The sequence below is a fragment of the Carcharodon carcharias genome, chromosome 7 (assembly GCF_017639515.1).
Source record: "Carcharodon carcharias isolate sCarCar2 chromosome 7, sCarCar2.pri, whole genome shotgun sequence".
NCBI lineage: Eukaryota > Metazoa > Chordata > Chondrichthyes > Lamniformes > Lamnidae > Carcharodon > Carcharodon carcharias.
The window spans coordinates 16,631,756-16,658,910 of NC_054473.1; the positions used below are offsets into that span (position 1 = coordinate 16,631,756).

The 27,155-nt window shown below is 43.2% G+C and overlaps 1 protein-coding gene across 1 annotated transcript in view; it reads right to left on the reverse strand.

Annotated features, from left to right (window-relative positions):
* The window catches only part of LOC121280559 (protein phosphatase 1M-like), a 29,383-nt gene extending 5,130 nt beyond the window's left edge, over window positions 1–24,253 (reverse strand). The window contains exons 1-8 of the mRNA XM_041192691.1: window positions 23,866–24,253; window positions 11,275–11,395; window positions 9,864–10,136; window positions 8,538–8,650; window positions 5,318–5,402; window positions 4,222–4,340; window positions 1,908–1,971; window positions 822–929 (exon numbers count right to left, since the gene is read on the reverse strand). Coding sequence (XP_041048625.1) covers window positions 822–929; window positions 1,908–1,971; window positions 4,222–4,340; window positions 5,318–5,402; window positions 8,538–8,650; window positions 9,864–10,136; window positions 11,275–11,395; window positions 23,866–24,155 — 1,173 coding nt within the window. The 5' untranslated portion in view covers window positions 24,156–24,253. The remainder of the gene's footprint in view (window positions 1–821; window positions 930–1,907; window positions 1,972–4,221; window positions 4,341–5,317; window positions 5,403–8,537; window positions 8,651–9,863; window positions 10,137–11,274; window positions 11,396–23,865) is intronic.
* Between the last annotated feature and the right edge of the window lie 2,902 nt (window positions 24,254–27,155).

Here is a 27,155-nt window from a genome sequence, read left to right on the forward strand (position 1 = left end):
CCAGCATTTGTTGCCCCATCCCCAATTGCCCTTGAACTGAGTGGCTTCCTGGGCCATTTCAGAGGGCGGTTAAGAGTCAACTACCTTTAGGTTACCTCTATCTATCACTGGCCCTCTATCCAGTTCTACCTGTCCACCACCAACCCCGCCCCCCCCGCCCTTAAACCAGCTTATATTTCACCTCTTTTCTATTTTTCCTTAGTTCTGTTGAAGAGTCATACGGACTCGAAACGTTAACTGTGTTCCTCTCCGCAGATGCTGCCAGACCTGCTGAGTTTTTCCAGGTATTTTTGTTTTTGTTTTGGATTTCCAGCATCCGCAGTTTTTTCCCTTTTATCTACGTTGCTGTGGGTCTGGAGTCACATGTAGGCCAGACTTCCCTCCCTGAAGGATATCAGTGAACCAGATGGGTGTTTATGACAATCAAGGATAGTTGTCATGGTCACCATTAATGAGACCAGCTTTCAATTCCCAATTTAAAAAAAAAAAATTAATTTGATTTAAATTCGCTGCCATGGTGGGATTTGAACCCATGTCCACAGAGCATTAGCCTGGGCCACTGGATTACTAGTCCAGTGACATTAGGTCACCATTGGCCCTAAATTTATTCTCTTGACCATCCTCATCTTCACTAGTGACAATGAGTCCATAGTGTTCACTCACTTAATTGTTTGAAAGATGAATGCAGCAATTACAGCAAAGAATGCTGGAAATATAAACACAATGAGTGAAGAATCTTCTATTCATAACCACTGCTATGAATAATACAGGGATCAAGGTATGAGTGATAAAAGTACTTGCTGTTTCTCGTCTCTACTTACCTCAGGAATGCAGGATAAAAATGGTTTTACATGGAGGTCAGTGTCATAGACCTTTAATCCGTGGTCTCCAAGACCTCGTGTGACTGCAATCGTCCCCATCACTCGAGTCTGAAGCAGAAGGCAAATTATTTGTCACGCAAAATGGCAGAATGAATGGCAAGTATTGTGAGAAATGAAGTCACATTAAGGCCCATCTGGATAGAACTATTGAAAGAATAAAAGGTACTTAGTAGGCATTTGTATGCCGAGGATGTTTGACAGGGTGGAGGTTGAAGAGAAATCAATGCCAGCCCAGTACTGTGCTGAGTGGAGGTTCAGACATCCACAAATGTCAGCAGCCACCAATGAATAATAATTAGGAGCAGGAATTACACTCCCACCTCCCCAGCTGATGGCAACTATTCTGCTCCCACTGAGATTAGGCAACTGGGTATGTAGCAGGGATCTCGCAATTGATAGTCTCGAGTCTGCTGCTAGTGAACATAAGCACAGCTGGAATTTTCATTCCTATGACTTTCACTCTGGGAAAGAGATTGGCCCCTGCTCGCTGGTCCATCTGAGAATGGAAACTTGCTCTGCGAGCCACAAGAGTGAGGAATCCACTTCAGTGCGTTAAAGCTCCGCAAAATTGGTCTGCTTGAAGTAGCTTATGTGGCGACACCCAAGTACAAAAGACCTTCAGGCAGCACACTGTGAAACCTTTGTTCAGAAGGGTGTCAAAGGATGTGGGCTAGAGATGAGTTGGGGCTGAGGTACAGTATAGCTATCACCTAACCAAATGGCAAAGCAGACCGACTTATATGGATTCTGACGTTCGTAAAGTTCACCTCAATGCTGGCCAAGTGATATGCTTCTGCTGCAGCTGGCCTTGTTTCTGCTCAATTTTTAATGTTTTTAAATAATAGAAGTAAACCCACAATGTTTTGTGTACTGTTGTTAATAGCCCACTGTAGTGACAATATAGCAAAGATGATCAATTTGTGTTCCTAAAAACGACGATGGCAGTAATATCACTGTTTGCCTTTATGGCATTATCAAGGCAATGCTGTCTCTTTAAAATTGCACAATGATCTTTCAAAGGTGTACCTGTCTTCCATCTCCATGCACAACAGGGTACTTGAGGTCATCTTCTTGTGCGGTTTTGTATCCCCTGAAAACAGACATAACAAGGCTGAGGGCAATGATCTTAAGCCAGCGTGGGTTTATAAAGACAGGTTATACCCATCGGAAGCCTTTGCTGACTTCATAAAATTGATGATGATATTCATTACGTATGATATTAAAGGAACTTCAAAAGAAACTTGAATCAGCTGTGGCAGCACTCTCCCCTCAGCGTCAAGATTGTGGGTTCAAGCCCTATTCCAGAGAACCCATCTAACTTCTCAGGGGATTGTAGAAGATCTCATGACACTATCTTGAAGAAAACCAGGTGAGTCCTGGCCAAAATTTGCCCCTCAATCAACATCACTAACAAAGCCTGTGGTCATTGACACATTGCTATTTGTGGGACCTTGCTGTGTGAAAATTGGTGCTATGTTTTCAACATTATAAATTGTGACTACACTTCAAAAGTACCTCATTGGCTGTAAAGAGTGTTAGGATGTCCTGAGATTCACAAAAGATGCTATAATAAATTAGATTCCTTTCTTTAACAGGTTTTTGGGTAAATTATTGTAAATTGGATAATGATTGGTAAAATAATATCACTAAATAAAAAAGACACTGTCGAAGCTTTTCGTCTTGCAGTCAACAGGATAATCCCAGGAATACCAAATTTCAAAGGGAACAGCAAATTTATACTGCATGAGAAAAGGGTGCTGATTCGCTGGCAGGTGAACCCTGATTGGTAGAGCCATTGCCATGAAGAACACATTAGGGAACAGTTATTCCCCCAAGCTTTTGTTTAAATTCAAAACAGGAAAATCGACCCTGATTGGTGGAGGCATTGCTATGGGGAATGCACCAGGGAACAACTGTCCTCCAAGATTTTATTTAATTGAAAAAGGTGCAATACCTGGACATGTTCTTTTTGTTTGAAGAGGACAGGGCCCTGTGTATGAATATATGTAGCTTTTAGCAAGCATAAGTGAGCCACATTGCGAACCCGACTAATAATCTTAAATTGGCTTAGTGTAATTCTTAGCACATTCGGGATTGTAAATTGGTAAAATAATAGGAAACCAAGTGTAAGGGGTCAACTGCAACTGGTTTAGTCACTGTTGTGATCAGTATGGTTGGCCTTTGCTATTCACAATATTTGTAAAATGGTTTTTGGGAAGATATTAAAGCAGAATGCTTAAATGTGTTTTAAGATACCAAACCCAGGAAAGAGTTAAGGTTCAGAGGTCTACAGAGTACTTCACAAATTTTTTTAAAAATGCATTTATTCTTGGGTTGTGGATGGCCTGTTGCCCTAAGAAAGTGATGATGAACCTTCTCGTGGAAGTCCTGCAATCCTTCCAGTGATGGTACTTCAATGATGCAGTTGATCAAGGAATTCCAAGATGCTGACTGAGCAGGGGTAAGGATATATTTTCAACTGGGTTTATGACTTGGAGAGACCTTTGGTGGAGCAGCTTTCTCAATGTTAAAAATCTAACTGGTTCACCAATTTACTTCAGGAAAGGAAAGCCCTTACCTGACCTTGCCTGCGTATGACTGCAGTACCATACCAACGTAGTTGACCCTTAAATGCCCGCTACCATTGCCTGGCAAGGCACCCATTGTACGAAACAGCTAGGGAGAAAATACAGTGCTTCTAGAAGAGTCAAAACCAGCACTGCGGGTGTACCTGCACCACATGGACTGCAGAGGTTCAAGGCAGCAGCTCACCACCACCTTCTCAAGGGCAACAAATACTGGCCCAGCCAGCGAAGCCCACATCCCACGAATAAATAAAGAGAAAGCCTATACAGAGCAACCAGGAATCTAGAGAATCAATGAAATAACATACATTTACATTTATACAAACCCATGAAGCAGAATGGGACAGTGTGATGAACGCTAAGAAGCAAGACTCAAATTCCAGATTTTTCTCATGTGCAGTCACTGACATGTGGAACACAGTGACACCCATTACCATGAACACAAACTGGAACAAAACATTCAATAGGAAAAGATCCACATTGGACAGAGGGCTGGCACTTACAATGATGGAGGGAACTGAAAAGGAGGAATGCATGAGGGCCATTTGCTCAAAAGAATCAATGGAAGCATGAGCTGGACTGCTAGCTTACACTTAGCAGCAGAATTCTCCCTCGTATGTGGAGATTAAAGGCAGCGGAGGAGAAAATTAAAGAAATAAAATTCATGGAGGAACACAAGCAAATATTATTTTAAAAATGTAGAAGCTCCTGGTATGGGATTTTCCCACAATGCAGATTGTTTAACAAATGCTCACCAGCCAGACATGAAGTAATCCCGGTACAAGATTTTCTCCCCAATATCACTCCTTTTCACTCTGCGAGGAACCTCGCATCTTGAAAACACTTCACCAAGTAACTCGGGCTTCAGGAAGGCCTGTGAAGAAACGTAGATGTAACACTAATAGCCCAACTTCCTTCCGTAAGTTTTGAAATTCCCTCCCTAACTTTCATCATTCTTCCACTGGCAGCTATTCCTCAATCTTCAGCTGCCTTGGTCCCAAGCTCTAAGGTGAGGGGGGAGTGACTACCATTGACATCAAGACAGCATTTGACTGAGTGTGGCATCAAGGAGCCCTAGCAAAACTGGAGTCAATGGGGATCGGGGGGAAAAACTCTTCATTGGTTGGAGTCATACCTAGCACAAAACACAGAGTGGCATCAGTGTGTACCATATACAAGTAGCACTGCAGCAACTCGCCAAGGCTCCTTCAACAACACCTTCCAAACCCATGACCTCTCCCACCTAGAAGGACAAGGGCAGCAAATACACCACTACCACCTTCTCAAGGGCAATAAATGCTGACCTTGCTAGAACCACTCAATTAATTCCCTTCCTTAAATCTCTCCGCCACTCTCTCCTCCTTTAAGATGCTCCTTACATCATTGACTAAGCTTTTGAAATTCTGCCCTACTATCTCCGCATGTGTCAAACTTTGTCTGATAACATTCCTGTGAAGCACCTTGCAATGGTTTGCTACGTTAAAGGTGCCGTTCAAATGAAAGCTGTTGTTGTCTTAATGATTTAGCCAGAAACAAGAGTTTACTGTTTATACCTGGCTTCAGAGGTAAATATATTTGGGAATAATCACCCTCAGTCACACTGAGACACTACCTTCTTAGTGTTGTCTCAATTACTGACCTACATTGCCTCCCTGTTTCCCAATGTCTCAAATTTAAAATTCTTATCCCACAAGTCCTAAGAAAGTGTCCCCTTACCTTTATTAGACAAATATTTAGAAAAATGTAAAAATATACTATTTAATAATTGCTTTAAAAATCTGCTAAGTTAACATGTGCATTCAACCTTCAAGAGTTAGGCAGAACTAAGATCATGAAGATATTGTGTTTTACCAGATACTGAATCCTTTGTCTCTCAGTCACAGCTGTGAATTCATTGGACAGAGGTAGAATTTCTGTCTTGCGCACTATAATTGCTCTTTAGAGAAAAAAAAGATAATTAATATTTATTGCATTGCGTCCCACAGAGATCAACTTTCTAGACAACACGATAACCATGCAAAAGGGTGCCACAAAGCTTTAGTAATCACAGCGCAAGCTAGATACAGTAGTGTGGCAAAATACAAGTAAGATTGGAGGATAGATAGGGAGAGCTGATACCTGAGTATGTTGCACCATGCAATCTACATACGAGCAACATACAAAAAAGGAGTAGGCCATTCGGCCCCTTGAGCCTGCTCCCCATTTAATAAGATCATGGCTGATCTGATAGGAATCGTAAATCTGCATCCCGCCTACCCCCAACAACCTATCACCCCCATGCTTACCAAGAATCTATCCTCTTCTGCCTTAAAAATATTTGAAGACTCTGCTTCCACCATCTTTTCAAGAAGAGAATGCCAGAGACTCAGGACCCCCAGAAAAAAAATTCTCCTCATCTCAGTTTTAAATGAGCGACCCCTTATTTTTAAACAGTGACCCCGAACTCTAGATTGTCCCACAGGAGGAAACATCCTCCCCACATCCACCCTGTCAAGACCCCCCAAGATCTTATATGCTTCTATTAAATCGCCACTTACTCTTCTAAACTCCAACGGATACAAGCCCAGTCTGTCCAACCTTTCCTCATTAGACAACCCACCCATTCCAGGTATTAGTCTGGTAAACCTTCTCTGAACTGCTTCCAACACACTTACATCCTTCCTTAAACTATGGACACTTCTTCAATCCTCCTGTGTCAAATTTTGTTTGATATGCTCCTGTGAAGTGCCTTGGGGAAGTTTATGATGTTAAAGACATTATATAAATCATTGTTGTCCAGGACTATCCAGTTCTTGACGCCTCATAGCAGCAAGGTTAAGATCAGCACATGGGGCTTACAGGGAGAAAGTAACACTAGGTGGAAAGTCATCCCAACGATAGTGCATGCTTCTAGAGCCTAGATTTGCACTGATGGGGTTCTGGGCTAATTTGCTGTTTTCTTTGAGACTGGGTTTTGTAGAGTAGGGCTAGGTTTACTATGGAGAGATAAAGAGAGGGAATCAATATTCTCATGGTATAAAAATATAATTCTGCAGTAGACCAAAAGCCCCAAAATCTAACATTCGGCATCATGCCAATGTCAATTTCAGCCAGGGTGGCACTGGGGAGTACAAATCAGATTTGGTGTCCCTGGGCAGGTCAAGAAAAAAAACAAAGGATTACCCTTTATGAAAATCCAGTGTCAACTACTGAAAAATGAGAGCCTGGGAAAAGGAGAAATAAATTGGCTATCGCTGGGTCAAAATCCTTGAACTCCCTTCCTAACAGCACTGTGGGTGTTACAAACATCCGAACTAGCAGCAGGAGGAGGCCACTCGGCCCTTTGAGCCTGCTCTGCCATTCAATATGAAGATGGCTGATTTGACTGTAACCTTCTGCCTACCCCCGATAACCTTTCACTCCATTGTTTATATCATTAATCTATCTAGCTCTGCTTTGAAAACATTCACAGACTCTGCTTCCACCTCTTTTTGAAGAGGGGAATTCCAAAGACTCGCTACCTTCAGAGAAAGAATTTCTTCCCATCTCTGTCTTAAATGGGCAACCCCTTATTTTAAACAGTGACCCCTAGTTCTAGGTTATCCCACAAGACAAAACATACTCTCCACACCTACCCTGTCAAGACCCCTCAGGATCTTATATGTTTCAATCAAATCACCTCTTACTCTTCTAAACTCCAGTGGATAACAAGCCCAGCCTGTCCAGCCTTTCTTCATAAGCCACCCATTCCTGGTATTAGTTTAGTAAACCTTTGCTGAACTGCTTCTAATAGATTTACATCCTTCCTTAAATAAAGAGACCAATACTGTATGCGGTATTCTAGATGTGGTCTCACCAGTGTCCTGCACAACTGAAGCATAACCTCCCTACTTTTATATTTAATTCCCCTCGCAATAAATAATAACATTTTATTGGCTTTCCTAATTACTCGCTGTACCTGCATACTGGCTTTTTGTGATTCATGCACTGGACACCCTCTGCATCTCAGAGCACTGCAATTTCTCACCATTTAGATAAGCAGCTTCTTTTCTTATTCTTCCTGCCAAAATGGACAATTTTACATTTTCTAACATTATACTCCGTTTACCAGACCTTTGCCCACTCACTTAACCTATGTCCCCTTGTAGCCTCCTTAAGTGCTCTTCACAACTTATTTTCCTAACTACCTTTGTGTCGTCAGCAAATTTAGCAACTATACCGTTGATCCCTTCATCCAAGTCATTTATATAAAATGTAAAACGTTGAGGCACCAACACTGGTCCCTGTGGCTCACCACTAGTTACATCTTGCCAACTAGAAAAAGAGTCATTTATGCCAACTCTCTGTTAGCTAGCCAATTTTCTATCCATGCTAATATGTTCCCCCTACACCATGAGCTTTTGTTTCCCAAAATAACCTTTGTTGTAGCACCTTATCAAATGCTTTCTGGAAATCTAAGTACAGTACATCCGCTTTATCCACATGTGACTCCTTCAGAGAACTCCAATAAATTGGTTAAACATAATTTCCCTTTCACAAGAGCATGCTGACGCTGCCCGCTTGCCTTAATTTTTTTTCTAAATGCCCTGGCATAACATCTTCAATAATGGCTTCCAAAGTTTTCCCTATGAAAGATGTTAAACTAACTGGCCTGTAGCTCCAACAGCTGGGGCTGCAGTTGTTCAAGGCTGTGGTTCACTACCACCTTCTCAAGGGCAATTAGGGATGGGCAACAAATGCTGGCCTAGCCAGCGGTGCCCACAATCCACGAATGAATAATTTTTTTTTAAATGAATTTCTTAGGTTTGTACTAAACCCCATCAAAGAGGGTATTCCAGACAGCCTGTTCTGTGTCCTCTCCCGGCACTGTCTGAATATAACCACAAGCAGCTCAAAAAAAGCAGAAAACGGACTTGGGATAAGGCTCACCTTGTCTGGGAAAAATTGCGTAATACAACAGGAGCCTAAAAGAGGAAGAGGAAGAGTGGATACTTTGTGGAAATAGAGACAAATAAACCAGCATCAGACCACCCAAAAGAGAAGTTGCAAAGGAGAAACAATAGTGAAAGGATCAGTCTGTTCACGCACTAACCTACTGTCTCCAGCATTGGCTACATACAACTTTCCCTGCAAACAGAGAACAACCAGGGCAGTACAGCCTCCCGCTTGATTATGAGATGCCTGGTAGTGCTCAATCAGTTCATCCTGTGGGGAGAAAAATAGCAAGATACAAAGCTAGGTAATTGAATAAGTGTCACTTGTCGATTGGTAGCACGCTTGCCTCTGAGGCAGAAGGTTGTGGGTTCAAGTTCCACTCTAGTAATTTCAGCACAGATGTCTAGGCTGACACTCCAGTGCAACACTGAGGTAGTAATGCCATCAGAGTCATGCCGGGCTTCACTGGTGGGGTCATGGTCCAGGAAGAGGTAGGAGGAAGTGTCTGTGAGTTGACACTCAGCCTCCGTGAGGTAGAGGTCAGTGCGCCAGACAACAACAGCACCACCCTTGTCAGCAGGTTTGATGACAGTGTCAGGGTTGGACCTGAGAGAACGGAGTGCAGTAAGTTCAGAGAGAGAGATTAGAATGGGTGAGAGTAGTAATGCCATCTTTCAGATGGATGTAAAAGATCCCTATTGCATTATTCTGAAGACAAGCAGGGGAATTGTCCCTGGTGTCCTGGCCAATATTTATCTCTCATCACAAATAAAAATCATTATCACATTGATGTTTGTGCAAACTATGTTCAAATTGGTTGCTGCAGTTTCTACATTGTAACAGTGACTATACTTCAAAAGTACTTAACTGACTGCAAAACGCATTGGGACATCCTGTGGTCACGAAAGTTGCTATATAAATGCATGTCTTTCTTTGAAATAACCTAGCTCCACATCTCCCTCAGTGGTCCCTTCTTGCAATCTACAAACTTTTAAGAACCCAAGCTTGGCATCCCCAATTCCTTGACTTATTTGGATCAGATGTTAAACCTGCCTGGTCAGGTGGATGTAAAAGATCCCAGGGCACAATTCAAGGAACAGCAGGGGTTAAGTTCTCCCAATTTTCTTGTGAACACTGGTCTCAACCAAAACCAACAAGACAGCTGGTCATTTCTCTCATTGCTGTTTTTGAGACCTTGCTATGCATAAAATGGTTGCTGTGTCTGTCTACAGAGCCTCATGTCAAATGTAAATACTTAGATTGTGAAGTGCTTTTGGATGTTCTGAGGGCATGAGAGGTGCTAAACATGGAAGTTCCTTTTCCATTTTTTTTTAAAACTCCGTTGGACCACTGAGATGTTGGAATTAGAAATCACAGACAAGAATATTGAAATTGAGCTATTGCTTAATTGGGAGCCGATCTAGTCAACGAGCATAGGGGTAATGGGCGAACAGGAATCAGAATATCGGTGTCATATACTCACGCAGTTTTTGAAGGCCATCTCCAATGCCCCTTTCACCAGGTTCTCGATACAAATATTCTTTTCTATTCCATAGCTTATTTCGGTTTGCGTGTCCTTGTGTCCCTTAAGATTCAAAGGGGGTGGGACATTGCAGGGGCCGCCGATAACTTCCAAGATTTCCTCCAACTGTTCTCTGATGCAGTGATGTAGTTGCTCAGATGCCAGTATTGCAGCTATGGGGCCATTGTGACCGTCAAATAATCCCCAGTAGGTGGCAAAGATGCCTTGTTCTTGCTGTGGGAGAAGAAAAGAATTTCATAAACAAAGTGCTTTGTCCCTCACACAAGTACAGCCTGATGTTAGCAAACTTCAAACAACGTCAGGAAAACTGGTGTAAAGGGACATCGTCTGAGGCAAGCTTTTCATTTGTTTCCAAATACACAAGTGAGGGTGTAAAACAGGTAACATTCATATAACAACATTGGGATGAAAAATGGTGCGTCCCCTAACCATAGTCTTTGCTAAACACCTTTCCATGAAGGTTACACTTTCTGAAGGACGTAGAATGAGACCATGATGCTTCTCAAACCAACGCCTTTTCGTTGGATGTGCACAATCTGGCTTTCCAATAAACCTTCACCAAATGATTTAGCCTAAAGAGAACTGAACAATGCAAGTTAGTTTTATAAAGAGGAAATCAGCTAAGTAAACGAGCTGATTTTACATTTCTCAGCAGGGCGAGGGAGGTGGAATGGAAATTCAAGGGGCCTACTTGCTCCCGCCGCTGCTGCCTCAGCTCATTCAATCAGGTGGCTAACCAGTGGTCATCTGGCCAGAAGGAGGCCAATTAAAAGTGTAAGGGGTGGAGCTCCACACCAAATTGGGACTGCAGGCAGGGACGTTATATGGCAGAGTGGGGTAACATTGCAAACAAAGTCAGTCATGACTGCAGGTTTAAAGGAAAACATTCCAACTCTGTCAACTCCCTCAGCAGATTCTGCTGCTACCCCAACCATGGTAGGCCAAGTGGGGAATTACCCCTCAGATCAGTCTGAAGGGCACAGAAACAGTTCTTTCTGACCATTAACAACTCCACATTTGTTCCAAGGGATACATCTGGCCAAGGAGTTAAGGATGTTGATCAACCAGTCATGGGTGACATGGATCAATTGCTCGATTGTCTTATTTGGTCTGGGAGGAACTTACTCAATTTTCTTTTCTTCGAAATGAACCTTACATTTTTCCTCTTTTCCAGCTTCCCAACAATAGTCCATGTAAATGTCACTATTGACTTAAACTGGAGGAATTCCCTGCAACTTTATACAGACTCATTGAACTTATGTCTGTGCTCCATCTGTTTGACTCATCTGTCTTTGCCATTCAGTACATAAAACAGTTCAACTAAATCCATGTTGTTACGTGTGGTACATACAGCGTCTTCGTTTGGGCACAAAAGGACCCATTCTTCTTCAATGTCAATTGCTTCTCGGAGGAAGATTGCTCTACAGGTTGCCTGGTCTTCATTGAAAACACTTTTACCGGCATTTATAACCCTGTAAGAGAGAATCACAACGTTAAAGAAAAGATATGAACAGTTAAGTACATACCTGCCACTCACTGTGTACTATGTGTCACTTCACTTTCCTCCTCTACAATTTTCTCCTCTTTTCTCCATTATTCAGTGATGGGGATACATTTCCCTGGGCTCCAGCTTTTCTTTTAAAAACGTTTAATTCACAGGACTAGGCCAGCACTAACTGCCTTTGCTAAAGTGATGGTGAGACGCCTTCCTGAATTTCTGCAGTCCATGTGGATTATAGGATTTCGGAATAGTTTTGATAACTGTGCTATTAAGTCTAGAATCCCACACAGGCCAAGCAACAGATTACCTTCACTAAGGGGCATTAGTGAATCAGCTGGGTATTTACAACAGTATAGTTTCAAGGTCACCATCATTACTGTTATTTCAAATTGAGTTAACTGATTTTAAATTCACCGAGTGGGATTTTAGCTCATGTCTCTGGGTTACTAGTTTAGGTCTCAGGATTACTAGTCCAGTAATATAATCTCTATGCTGCTATAACTGTATCTGCTGTTGTCCCTCTTCCATTTTCTTTCTACATACTTTGAATAATGTGTTTTTTGAGCATTGAAAACAGTGGCTGGAAACATCGGATGTGTCAATTTCTAGCATTTAACATGGGAGGTCACAATATTTTGAGTTATTTCTTTGCTTGCCTGAGATCACAAGACTAGAGGCTGAGAGGTATTTTCTTCCTTTACTACTCGAGAGTAATCAGAGAGGTGAGAGATGGTTGGAAAAATATAGCCCAATTTACTTTTTTTAAAAAAACCTCATTTTTATATTAGGCATTGAATACAGTTATCAGACCTGAACTCAGCCTTCATACTAACTGTATTGTACTGTATATAATCTGAGCTGCTGTCCGTCGAAATCATCTCTCCGTATATCTGTTTAAAATTCTTAATCTTGTATTTAAATTGCTCCATGGTCTCACCTTCCTCTATCTATATCCCCGTTCAGCAGTAAAACAGATCCCAATCCCAATACACTCCCAAGTTCTCTGTTGCTCTCGTCTCTGTTGCATTCCACCCTCTATACGGCTCACCATTAATGGCCACATCTTCAACTAAAGGTACCACCTTTGGAATTCCCTCCCTAATTGCGCCTATGTTCCTGATAGATTGCCCTATTAAGTCAAGCAGCCCTTTGAAAGTCTTTTCATTGAAGATCTCTAGATGAAGAGTTAGCTTAAAAGAGAGAGCGAATGGAATGAAAACCCTTCAACCAAACTCAAGTTTCTGAACTGCCAGACAGAAAAGCAGAACAAACATATCTTCCAAACTCAAAGGAAACATGATTCAAATTCAGCCAACTCAGCATGAATAATGCTGGAAATGGCGATCATGAGTAAAAGTAAGCAAACAGACAGTTAGAATAGAATAGTCTGAAAACAACAACAACTTGCATTTATATAGTTCATTTAAATGTAGTAAAACATGCCAAGCAAAATTCCCTCTAAGTCAGTTTGCTGTGAGCTGTGCAATCCCTTTAAGACTGATGCATGACTGCGCGTCACAAAGACAACGTTGTATATGCGGCTCCTTCATTCCCCACGCAGCCTAGAGGGAAAATCGCCCCCAAGGTGCTTCACACAAAAATTGACATGAGGCGAAGGTGATATTAGGACAGGTGACTAAAAGCTTGGTGAAGGAGATAGGTCTTAAGGAGCTTATTGAAGGAAAGAGTTGGAGAGGTTTCAAAGGGGAATTACAGGTCTTGGACCCTTGATGGCTGCAGGTAGAGCCTCCAGTGGTGGGACAAAAGAAATAGAGGTGCACAGGAAGCCAGACTTAGAGGAGGAGAGGTAGATGAGGCTTGCTGGGCAGGATGAGGCTACAGAGATTGGATAAGGCTGTGGAGGAACATGAACAGAAAGATGAGAATTTTAAAATTGAGGCATTAATGGGCTGGGAGTCGATGGAAGTCAGTGAGCTCAGGAGTGATGGGTAAACAGGGCTTGGTGCAGCAAAGCATAATTATCAACATTACCCTGGCTTTAAACTCTGTAAATTTTAAACTTGCCTGTTATGTTAGTATAGCTTGGCTCATTGGTAACACTCCTGAACTTGCTGACAAGTCCTATACCTAGACTTCATAATGAATGGCACATAACATGGGCCAAAAACTCAGTGTAGTACCAAGGGAATGCTGCATTGTCAAAGTTAATATCTTTCAGCTTAGCCATTTATCTAATGACCGCCACTACGCTTGTTGAACTGGGTATAGCAGTTTTGCAAAGACTACACAATTCTTGCAGTATCCTGTCCAACCAACATCCATCCCTCAATCAACACTGTCAAGATAGATTAACTGGTTATTTATCCTTGTATCACTTGTAAATCCTTGCTGCACAAATTGGCTGCTATGCTTCCCAACTAAATAATAATTAATTGCCTGTGGACGACTTTGGGGCTTCCTGAAGATACAAAAGGCATGACCATAAGTGAAAATCTTTTTATATGTAAAATCCTATGGTCATCTTGACATCTCTTTCTTTAGATAAGTCAATATGTGGAAATTAATGCTGGAAAAGTTGAAAGTGTTCTTTGGATGATTCTTCCTGCATGACAGTTCCACAACCCAATGACAGTCCACATCACTGAGCCAGTATTCTTCAGGTGCACAAAATCAAAGATGTGCCTCTGAATATCCGACACTCACAGTGTTGTTTGAAAATAAGAATATGGATAGGGTTGTAGGTTCCAGAACTTGACCAAACTGTTGCGCTCCCTCATTCATGGCACCTTGGCATAAAATGTACAGAAATGTGTAGACATTACAGCATGGAAATGGCCCGACCAGTCCGTGTTGGTGTTTCCCTCCACATGAGCAACTGGTTCCAGTGCCATTTAACCACACTGTTCCCATATCCCTTCAACCCCTGTTCCCACATCCACCCAGTCAATTTAATGTTGACATAGCCCTGGATTTTCACAGAGTGATGGAGACTCCGTGGGCTTTTAAAAATAGTGGGTGGGATCCTGGTTCAGAGATTACACCCCATCTCTGACACATCCCATTTTCGCTGGTAGGGGAAAGGGGAGAATGTGACTCCATTTTCACTGTAGCAAGAACCTTAACCCAGAGTGTGGGAGTTATAAATTTTTACAGTAGTCGTAAAGGGTCTCGGAGGGAGGATAAGGTCCAGAGAACTGTAAAGCTATTTAAATCCCCAGCCCCTTAAAATTAAAAAAAATCCTGCCCATGTCAGTGAGTTATAAAAATATCAAGCTGTGAATTTATTTAAAATTAAAATATAGGCTCCTTATGTCAGTGGAAGTTGAAAAAAATCTGTTCTAGCAGTTACAATAGCTGTTTGTTGATATTACCTCAAGGGTTATCATTATGCCATTATTAAGTGACTGCTTTCCACAACCTAGCATTAACTTAGTAGGGGGATTCTAAATTTACAATTTGATTGACAGCTCAAAGAAGTTAAGGAATTGTTTGTATTTGGCATGGGGTTATGGTTACAAGTCTGCTGTTTTTTATAAGGGATTTAAGTGAGTGGATTTAAACATTTTGAATGGGCTTTCATGAATAGAATTTTTTTTTTTAAAAACCATAACAGATATTTACACCATTTTTTTATTCCATCCCAACATTGCTCCTGAGGTGGATACTGGGTGAGCTGGCATGAAAGATGTAAGGACAAAGGGTGGTGGGTGGGTTGGCATGAGTTGGGATTAAGTTGGCATAGGTTGGCATGGAGGTTATGAGGGGCCATTGATTGTGGGTTGGAAACAGGTTGGCATAAATTGACATGGATGGGACATGGGGAGTGGGTGGTGGGGGGGGCAAGGAACGAGGGCCTCATTTAACAAAATAACAGGGAGGAGGTCCCAGAGAGCCAAGGTGGGCCTTTTAAACAGCCCACCTTGCCACTCGGCAACCTCTGTGGCTGCCTCCAATCTGCGTCTTAGGAGCGAAAATCCAGGCCATAGTTTCTGCCTCAACCACTGCTAACCCTACAGGTGAAATCTACAGCTTCACAACTGCTGCAGGCAGCAATCACTCAGTTTGGCACAGCCGGAGCGGCGCTCTGCAAAGGGCACCTTTCAAGCCTGCGCACGGTTGCGTGTTCTGGGAACAAAGACTGACACGTTACATCATTAAAAAAAAAACACAATTGATTCAAGATAGTTTGCACCACACTGTCAAACACCAATTGTGGAGGGCATCAACTGGTTGGTATTAATTCTGTCCTGGTCTGTTGAGAACCACTTCATGCAACACTGATTACCAATCATTCAAGTAAAACTCTGGTGTTATTATCCAGCGTCACAGCACCGATAGTCACATAAAAAAATAATCAGCCGACCACACATTTCACCACAATGAGACCCTTAACCATGAAATTTACGAACTGTTAAGTTCCTCACTGGCAAGAATTTGCTTTTTTGTTTTGATCCTAAAACTTGAGTTTCTAGAATTTTTTTTTTTTGCTGCCAAAATCATGACTAGAATGTGGCCCACATGAACAGCTGGAAAACATTTGCTATGTTGCAGGGTCTACATGAGATCTGAAATGCGCTGTGTTGTGCATCATTGTGCTTAATTCTCTGCCAAAGCCAATGTAGTGGCGTCTGACTGACTCAGGGTTGTTTGGGGTCTAGCCAGAGGCCACGTGAAAGGCTTAAGCATTCACCCTGCCCTCTCCAGGGTGTGTAGTGAGACCCAGGCTAATTATCTGGAGACATGGGTTCAAATCCCACCATGACTGTTGGTGGAATTTAAATTCAATTAATAAATCTGGAATTGAAAGCTAGTCTAGTAATGGTGACCATAAAACCATTGTTGATTGTCGTAAAAACCCATCTAGTTCACTAATGCCCATTAGGGAATGAAATCTGCCTACCTTACCTGGTCTGGCCTCGAGATGACTCTTAACTGCCCTCTGAAGTGGCCTCGCAAGCCACTCAGTTCAAGGGCACTTAGAAATAGGCAACAAATGCTGGCCTTGCCTGTGATGCCCACATCCCATGAAAGACTACAAAAAACTATAATAAAGGATGATCATATAACAGGTACATTTTCTTGGAAACCCAGTCCTTGTTTGGTCAGGTCATCAGGGAATATTTTCAGAACTCCACAATTGCTTTGCAACAAGTTCTCTATCGAACCACCTCAGCAGCAGGTCCATGGCTGGCCATAAATTTTACTTCAAATCACACACATCTGTGAAACTTGTATCCTGCTCCTTGAGGCTAGAAGATCGTAAACTAAATACATCTTTCAGCACATTTCTTGAATTTCGTCTTCATCCAAATTCTTCCATACTGGGTATAATCCCACAGCAACTGCAGACATTTGCCCCCAAGAGCTTTGGAGTATCTTTTGCAAAACACAATCACCTGCATACAAACCCATGGGAAAAGCTGCAGTCAGGCAACTAAACTGCAGAACACTATTGCCAAGTATGGTCCTGTTTTCTCTACACATTAGAATCATATAATGGCTGCAGCACAGCTGGCAGCGAGTCAGCCCATCACACCCATGCTGGCTCACTACAAGAGTGACTAGTCTCACTCCTCTGCTTTCCCTCCCCCCACCACCCCCCCACCGCCCGCCCCCCATAGCCCTGCAAATATTTTCACTTCAGATTATCCAATTCCCTGTTAGGGAGTTCCAGGATTTTGACCCAGCGACAGTGAAGGAAGGGCGATACATTTCCAAGTCAGGATGGTGAGCGACTTGGAGGGGAGCTTCCAGGTGTTGGTGTTCCCATCTATCTGCTGCCCTTGTCCTTCTAGATGGTAATAGTCATAGGTTTGGAAGGTGCTGTCAAAGGAGCTTTGGTGTAATCCTGCAGTGCATCTTGTAGATGGTGCACACTGCAGCTACCGTGCGTTGGTGGTGGAGAGAGTGAATGATTGTGGATGTGGTGCCAATCAAGGGGACTGCTTTGTCCTGGATGGTTTTAAGCTTCTTGAGTATTCTGGGAGCTGCGTTCAAGGCAAGTGGGGAGTATTCCATCACACTCCTGACTTGTGCCTTGCAGATGGTGGACAGGCTTTGGGGAGTCAGGAGGTGAGTTACTCATCGCATGATTCTTAGTCTCTGACCTGCTCTTGTAGCCACAGTATTTATATGGCGAGCCTAGTTCAGTTTCTAGTCAATGACAAACCCAGGATGTGGGAGATTCAGTGATGGTAACGCCATTGAACATCAAGGGGCAATGATTGGATTCTCTCTTGTTGGAGATGGTCATTGCCTGATCCTCCTGTGGCGTGAATGTTACTTGCCACTTGTCAGCCCAAGCCTGGATATTGTCCAGGTCTTGCTGCATTTGGACATGGACTGCTTCAGTATCTGGGGAGTTGTGAATGGTGCTGAAAATTGTGCAATCATCAGCGAACATCCCCTCCTCTGACCTTATGATAGAAGGAACGTCATTGATGAAGCAACTGAAGCTGATTGGGCCTAGGACACTACCCTGAGGAACTCTTGCAGTGACGCCCAGGAGGTGAGATGACTGACCTCCAACAACCACAACCATCTTCCTTTGTGCTAGGTATGACTGCAACCAGCAAAGAGTTTCCCCCAATTCCCATTGACTCCAGTTTTGCTAGGGCTCCTTGATGCCACACTCGGTCAAATGCAGCCTTGATATCAAGGGCAGTCACTCTCACCTCACCTCGGTAGTTCAGCTCTTTTGTCTCATGTTTGAACCAAGGCTGTAATGAGGTCAGGAGCTGAGTGGCCCTGGTGGAACCCAAACTGGGCGTCAGTAAGCAAGTGCCACTTGATAGCACTGTTGATGACCCCTTCCATCACTTTATTGATGATCGAGTGTAGACTGATGGGGCGTTAATTGGCTGGGTTGGATTTGTCCTGCTTTTCATTTACAGGACACTCTTGGGCAATTTTCCACATAGCCGGGTAGATGCCAGTGTTGTAAGCTGTACTGGAACAGCTTGGCTAGGGGCACGGCAAGTTCTGGAGCACAAGTCTTCACATGCCTTCTAATGCCTTCACATCCTTCCGAAAGTGTGGTGCCCAGAATTGGATGCAATACTCCAGTTGAGGCTGGCCCAGTGTTTTATAAAGGTTCCTCATAACTTCTGTTTTACTACTTTATGCATCTATTTATAAATTCCAGGATCTCATCTGCCTCATTACCCACTTTCTCCATCTGCCCTGCCACCTTCAGTGATTTGTGCATATACATCCCCTGAACCCTCTGCTCCCGTACCCCTTTTCTTTTATATTGCCTTTCCTCCTTCTTCCTACCAAATGTATCACTTCACACTTCTCTGCATTAAATTTAATCTGCTTTGTATCCACCCATTTCACCATCCTCTTGAAGACTATCACTATCCTCACAGGTCACAATACTTCCAAGTTTTGTGTCATCGGATCTTAAAAATAATCCTTTTTTTAAATAACAAGATTCACTATTTTTTTTCCTCTAAGTGGGACTTACTACTACATGGAAGAGTTGAGGCAACTAGCATGGGCGTTTCTAAGGTGAAGCTAGACAACCCTCGAGGGAAAAAGGAATAGAAGGATTTGAGGTTGATGGGGTTAGATGAAGAAAAGTGGGAGGAGGTTTGAGTGGAGCAAAAGTACCAGGATGGAGCAATTGGGTCAAATGGCCTGTTTTTGTGCTGTAACTAGTTTGTACTTGTTGTTCTATGTGCCATTCTTGGATCGGAGCTTGAGGGAGGAAGGAGACAGGCAGGCAACTATCTTCTGAGCAGTTTAATTACTTTCTGCTGTCAGAGTTCTCTCCCTGCTCGCTCTGTGGAGAAATCACAGGCACAATTCCTGGTTCGAAAATACAAACTATTTTCTAAAATGATAAACCCAAAATTAAGTTGACATTAAATACTACAAAATGTCAGCTTGACTCAGTTTATAACTCTATCATCTGAACCAGAGGGTTGTGGGATCAAGTCCCACTACAGGACCTGAGCACACAATGCCAAGCCCTTCCTTCAGTACTGAGGTAGTGCTTGCATTGTTGGAAGTGCTGTCTTTCAAATGATGGGTTAAATTGATGACTCACGTGCGTGCAAAGGCCAGCAAGTATGAGCCCATGAGCTATTGGATGTTCATCCCTCAATCAAAAACAGATCAACTGTCATTCATCTCATTTACTGTTTGTAACAATTTCTCCTAGTGTCCCTTCCCCTCTTAGACTCATTCAAATTCTGTTCATTGTGCAATCCTAATAGTCAGCAAGATTTAAAGGTGCACTTGGGAGCTTTCTGTAAATACTGCCTTATTTGTCTAAATAACAATAGTGGTTGCACTTGCAAAGTAATACATGGAACGTGAAGCACTTTGGGGTGTCCTGCGGATGTGACAGCAGCCTTCTGTCTTATAAGATGATGACTTGGTGGTCAACTCTGTTAAATATTGCCTTGTGTAGCTCAGGCGCGTGGCAGTCTCTGCTGCATTTGCTGCAGAGGAAGACAGTGGGTTGAGATGGTGCACAATTTGTTGGCCTTGCTGCAAAGGCGCAGTGAGGAAAGGTCGCTGTCTAAGACCTTTCTTGCCATAGTGCACCGAGGGGCTGGGAAAGGTATAGACCCTTCGGGCTGTACAGCTCACAGTGAATGTATGCGTTGAATATTAATTGTATTATAATTGTACTGAAGCACCTCAGAGTGCCAACATGGTGTATGTTGATAACCCCAATACCATTGCACTCTGACTGACTGTCTGTAATGACCATATTGAAATGATTGTAATATTCATTGATCGTATTGAAACACCACACGATCCATGTGTAAAAGTTGAGTCTGATTGTATTTTTGTGATGGCAATTTAGAAATATTTTGCAATGTTCTTCCAGATATTTTATGAATAAAGTATATTTTTCAAAAATGGCCCTCTTCTCAGCCGGCTTTACACGTGCTAAGGTGTTAGGTAGAACCAAGAAGTCTTATAAAGCACAGCAGCATCAGGTAGAAGCCATCAAAGGTAAACTTAAACATCTGGCCCTCGACTATCAAGGTGATTTTGGTAAAAAAAAGTCTCAGTTTCGAAACTCTCCACACAACAAGTTTTTTGATCTGTAACTTGTGAAGGTTTGCCTTCTTTGCCTACAATGAGTGAAAGGGTGGGAGAGAAGACCAGAGAGCGAACAAAAAAATTCTAACGCTTCAACATGAATCAATCACTATCTGAATGAATGATATGCTTTTCATACAAGCTATTTCCTTCAACTTCTCCTTCTACCTCTCTAGGATTTGCTAATTCTCCGAGGCTTGGAGAATATTGCTCTTAGCTCAAACTTCAGATTTGAAAAATATGTGGTTTCTTACCCAATATCCAGTGATTCATTCATTGTTTTCCCATTTTAAGCAACCATGATTTGGATTTATACCTCAACTTTAACATTAAAAAAAGTGTCAAGGTGATTCATAAGCGAAATGAAGGAGTGAAATGAGATAATGGGAATAAAGGACCAATATGTTAAATCACCTTTTAATCAGTAATAGTTAAATTCCAAGCTTGTCAATTATCACTATTTCCTGATTTAACTTCCCCTTATCCATTTCAAACTTCAGGTGTCTGACAATAATCAATCTTGGTCCTTCACTTAACGATAAATGAAAAGATTTTATTTTGTCCCTTCGACTATGGATGCACAAACATTGATAAGCACTGAAACTATTTTACTGCAAATTGCCAACAAGGCTGGAAATGAAGGTTAAATAATGAGATGGAGCAAAAAGAAAGCTCCCAAGTGCACCTTTAAATCTTGCTGACTATTAGGATTGCACAATGGACAGAATTTGAATGAGTCTAAGAGGGGAGGGGACACAAGGAGAAATTGTTTCAAACAGTAAGCTGTTATGAAATAAACACACAAAGTGCTGGAAATACTCAGTTGGTTTGGCAGCATCTGTGGAGATAGAAACATAGTTAATGTTTTGAGTCAAATATGACTCTTCTTCGGAACCCGAAGTTATGATGATCTGGAATGCACTGCCTGCAAGGGTGGAGGAAGCAGATTTAGTAGTTACTTTCCAGAGGAAACCGGATACACTTAAAAGGGAACAAAATGCAGTGCTATAGGGCATTATGGTGAATTAAAAGTGGGAAACAAGGAAATAACAAAGACTTTGAATAAATAGTTTATATCTGTCTTCACAGCGTAGGACATCCCAATAATGGTAGAAACTCTGGGGGATAAAAGGAGGGACTTAACTATTATCATTAGAGAAACAGTACTAGATCAACAAACGGGGAAAATTAGGCTGACAAGTCCCCTAGACCTGATGCCATGCACCCCAAGTTAGTAAGTGGCTGTAGAGATAGTGGATGCATTGGTTGTGGTCTTCCAAAATTCCCTAGATTCTGGGAAGATTCCAGTGGATTGGAAAATTGAAAATATTACACTCCTATTCAAGAAAGGAGGGAGACAGAAAGCAGGAAACTATAGGCCAGTTATCCTAACATCCATCATTGGGAAAATGCTGAAAGCCATTATTAAGGAAGTAGTAGTGGATAATTTAGAAAATCATATTGATTTTGCTTGACTGTATGAAAGGCAATTCATGTTTGAGGATATAATGAGCAGGGCAGGGAAAGGGCAATTATAATTGTAGTGTATTTGGATTTCTAAAAGGCATTCAATAAGGTGCCACATAAAAGGTCACTGCACAAGATAAGGACTCACTGGGCAGGATTTTTAGCTCGATGGGCAAGTGTGCACCCGACCCAACCGTGAGTGAAATGACGTGTAATGATGTCGACCGACTGCGCAATCGCGCAATAGTTCTGTCGGCAGGCACAGGCTGGAGCCAGCAACGCGCCCAGCGCAACTTAATGGCCTTAATTGGCCTTTTAATTGATCAATTGCACTGAACTTTTCACTGCCCGTTCAACCTAATGGTTGGCAGGGCAGGCGAAAAGGCCAAGTGGCCTTTGCACTTTTTGGAAACCTCATCCACGGGTGGGATGAGGTTTCCAAAATCAAGTACAAATGAAATAAAAACTTTAATTTTTTAATTAAGAACATGTCCCTGCTCATGTAACAGAGTCACCTGAGCAGGGACATGTTCCATTAATTTTTTGTGCAGTTTAATAGCTTTTTCAATATTTTTCATCTTCGAGGCAGTTCTTTCACACAGAAGCGCGGATTGTGCACTCTGTGCCATTAAAATCCTGAGATTCTGTGACTGAGTGTAATGTATCCAAATTTGTTGAAAATACAAAACTAGGTGGGAAAGTATGCTATGAGGACGATATAGAGACCACTAGGGATTTAAATAGATTTAAGTGAATGAGCAAAAAGTTGGGAGATGGAGTATAATGTGGGAAAATGTGAGGTTATCCACTTTGGTCGGAAGAATAGAAAAGCAAAATATTATTTAAATGGAGGGAGGCTCACTGTGATACATAGGGATCTGGATACACTCATACATGAATCACAAAACATGATTAGCATGCAGGTACAACAAGTAATTAGGAATGCAAATCTTCATTTCAAGGAAGTTGCAGCACTCAAGTAGAAAAGCCTTGCTAAAACTGTACAGGGCGTTGATGAGACCACAGGCAGAGTACCGTGACAAGTTTTGGTATCCTTAATCACGGAGAGATACTTGAATTGGAGGCAGTTCAGAGAAGGTTCGTTAGGTTGATCCCTAGGATGAAGGGGTTGTCTATGAGAAAAGGTTGAGTAGGTTGGGCCTATACTCATTGGAGTTTAGAAGAATGAGAGGTGATCTTATTGAAAAATACAAGATTCTGAGGGGGGTTTGACTGGGTAGAAACTGAGAGGATTCCCCACACTGAAGAATCTAGAACTGGGAGGAGGGGGGGGGGGGGAAAGAGACACAGTTTCAGAATAAGGTGTCACCCATTTAGGATGGAAAATGAGGAGGAACTACTTCTCTGAAAGAGCCTGAATCTTTGGAATTCTCTACTCCAGAAATCTGGGCCACCGAACACGTTTACGGGCTGGGGTAAGCAGATTCTCAAAGCACCAAGTCAAGGATATAGAGAAAGTGGGGCGGGGGGTCAAGGTCAGATCAGCCGTGATCTTATGGAATGGCAGAGCGGGGCCAGGATGGCTCACAAAAGAGCTGGGGAGGGGGGATTCACTGGATGGATGGATGGATGGCTGGCTGGCTGTCAGGGGCGGGGGGGGGGGGCAAGCACGGGCACGATGGGCCGAACGGCCCACTCCTCTGCGCTACAACTCTAAGAACGTTCTTTTGGAGGAAAGGACGCCACCCAGAATTTTTTCTTCTTTAAAAAGTATCCGCGTTCAAACGATTTCGCTGTATTATTATTATTGTTATCATTAATAATTTTTGGGGCAGGTAAAAGATCGTTCAGTAACATTCTGCCGGAACTAAGAGGAGATTCTACCCGTCCTGAACATAGGAAGTTGTTGGAGGTGGAAGTTTGTTTCCCCCCACCCCCCCTCCAACCACCACCACCACCACTACTGTGGACCCAGCGGGCGAGACTCACTCTGCATAGCCCGTGTGCCAAGGCAGCTTCTTACTCTTCGGAGGAAGCAGGACCGGCCTGGCTTGCGGATCCGCGTTCCGGCTCGTCTCCCCCGGACTCTGCTGCAGAAAGTGCGGTCGGCAGTAGATCTTGCCCGTGCTCTCCCGGCAGGAAGAGGCAGAGGACGGCCGGTTCCTGGAGGCAGGCGCCGCCGCCGCCGCCGCAGCCGCCACCGCCACCCTTCTCTTGAACTTCTTAAACATGCTCCCGATTCTGGACAGGGCGGGCGGGGATGGGTGGCTGAACCTCATGCGCCTCCGCTTTTGCCCTCCAGCCCTTCCCCGTCTGCCAGGCGTCTAGGCTAACCCGGTGCGAATCAAGATCTCCCGAGTCCTCTTGAAAACAAACCAGGGAAGGGAGGTCCCTCCCACCACCCGCGGTAAAAATGCTGATTCTTCAACAATTGGCTCAACCTGACACGCACGGACCGGGCGTCCAATTGCAGAGCTCAGTCTGACCCTAACAAAAGAGAGAGAACCTGCAATGAAAGAGGCGGAGGTGGGGTGGGGTGGCCGTTCAGCCCATCCCATTCTTTGAAAGAACCATCCAATGAGTCCATCCCAGAGCGCACCCCGCCCCGCCCCGCCCCAATTCTCTTTGGAGTATTCGACCCATTTTCTTTCGAAAGCTACTATTCAATCTGCTCCCACCATGCTTTCACGCCAGGACAAGTCACTGCATAGGCAACAAAATTATTCTCATCTCATCTCTCATTACAGTCGCCTCTGCTTCTGGCCTGCGGATTCGTGCCAACACAACTCCGTCTCCTGCCACACAGGCAATTTTTTTCACCGGGTAGTGTCGCATTAATGTCACTGGACTAGCGTAAATGACTTGACGTACCCGCTCAGGTTTCTACTTGAAGCAGATAACTTTATTACAGGGAGCTTTTTCAGAAGCTACATGCTTGGACCAGGTCCTCCACTAGAAAGCAACCACCCCACCCCGGGATTACCCACACTTAGGGATCATTGGTCGGAGTCTCCAAGAACAATCACGTGACCCTTGATAGGCAGTAGGAAAGACTATCTCTTGAATTACTACAATTAGTAATCCAGACGCCCAGGCTAATGGTCTGGGGACATGGGTTCAAATCCTGTCACGGCAGCAGGTGGAATTTGAATTCAATTAATAAATCTGGACTTGAAAGCTAGTCTCAGTAATGGTGACCATGAACGATTGTTGTAAAACCCTCTTGGTTCACTAATATCCTTTAGGGAAGGAAATCTGCCATCGTTAACTGGTCTGGCCTACATGTGACTCCAGACCCACAGCAATGTGGTTGACTCTTAACTTCCCTTGTTCCAGGGCAGTCAAGGATGGGCAACAAATGCTGGCCTTGCCAGCGAAGCCTACATCCCATGAAAGAATAAAGAAAAATTTGCCCTCTGTTTCGTGGGTTTCAACTGTAGCTAATAGTCTCTTATGAGGGACCTTATCAATCATCTTCTAGAAGTCCATATAAATAACATTCATAGACATTTTCCTTTCTGTTACTTTGGTCAACGCTTCATAAAAAATTCAATCAGATTGGTCAGGCATGACTCATCCTTTTAAAGATTCGTATTGGCTCTCTCAGATCAGCTGAAAATATTCAACGTGTTGAGTCACCATATATTTAATAATAGATTCTAGTAATTTTTCAACAACATATGTTAGGCCAGTGCATCCCAAACTTCTTGGGAAGTTTAGTTACCTCAGACTTCATGTGATCCCAGAGTCAAAATTTGGGGGCAACGAGAATTGTTGAGCCGAGTGGGTTTTGTGTTGTGTGCGGGGGTGGGTGGGGGGGTGGTGGTGATGGAGACTTGTTATTGAGGTGGTGGGGGGCAGCTTTCGTTATTGCCCAGGGAGTTAATTAAAAGGCAAAAAAAATCAAACTCTGTTCACAGGGTTTTTTTGCAGTGGCAAATGAGTCTCATCCATTAGGCCACACCTAAAAACAAACATCGCAAGAATTTAAAGGGGTCTCTCAGCTGTCAGAAGTCATTCTGAGCTCCAGGGCAGTCATTGCTGCCTCGAAGGTAGCCACCCCAAAATCTCATCTCACCACTCACAGTTTGTGAAGCCCTGTGTGAGGCTAACTGCTCTATAATTTCCTGGTTTCTCTCTTTTACCTTTCTGAAATGGCGGAATGACACGTGCAATTTTCCAATCTAAAGGAACGGTTCCTGAATCATGAGAATTTTGCAAGATTAATTTGGGCATCTGCAATGTTCTCACTTATGTTCTTTAGATGGAAATGTGATAAAATCATAGAAATTTATGGGAGGAATCTATTCGGCCCATCATGTCTACGCTGACTAACAAGGAGCCATTCAGCCTAATCCCACTTCCCAGCTCTTGTTCAGTAACCTTGTAGTTTACTGCGCTTCAAGTGCATATCCCAGTATGTTTTAAATGTTCTGAGGGTTTCTGCCTCTACCACCCTTTCCGGCAGTGAGTTCCGGATCCCACTGACCTCTGGGTGAAAGAATTTCCCCTCAAATCCCCTCTAAACCTCCTACCTCTTACCTTAAATCTATGCCCTTGCTTATGGGCCTTTCAGCCAAGGGGAGTAGGGGTCTTTCTAGGCCCCTCATCATTTTTACATCAATCCATTCTCCCCTCAGCCACTTCTGTTCCAAAGCAAACAACCCTAGCTTATCCAATTTTTTCTCATAACAAAAATTAATGGCCATTTAAGGGCAACTTAAGGGCCTCATCCCTCCACTGTATTCTACAAATTGAGGGGGGGTTGTGGAGAGGGAGCTTCTGAGCGGGCTCCCTGTGCCCCATGGAGTTCCCCTGGTGGTGTGTTGCCCCCTGTTAAAAGAGCCCCTGCTGTACACAATGACCCCTCCCACCAACACCCTATCCTGAGACTATGCCCCCTAATTCTAAATTCTCCAGCCAGGGGGTGCAGTCTCTCAGGATTGTGTATGTTTGAATGAGATCACCCCTCATTCTTCCAAACTCCAGAGATTGTAGAACAAAAACAGAATTACCTGGAAAACTCAGCAGGTCTGGCAGCATCGGCGGAGAAGAAAAGAGTTGATGTTTTGAGTCCTCATGACCCTTCGACAGAACTGATGGCCCATTCTACTCAATCTCTCATAGAACAATTCTCTCTTCCCAGAAGTCAATCCAGTGAACCCTTATTGCGCCCTCATCTAAGACAAGAATACCCTTCCTTTGGAATGAAGATCAAAGCCGTACATGGTATTCCAAGTATGGTCTTAGCTGGGCCCTGTACTTGTACAAGTGTAGCA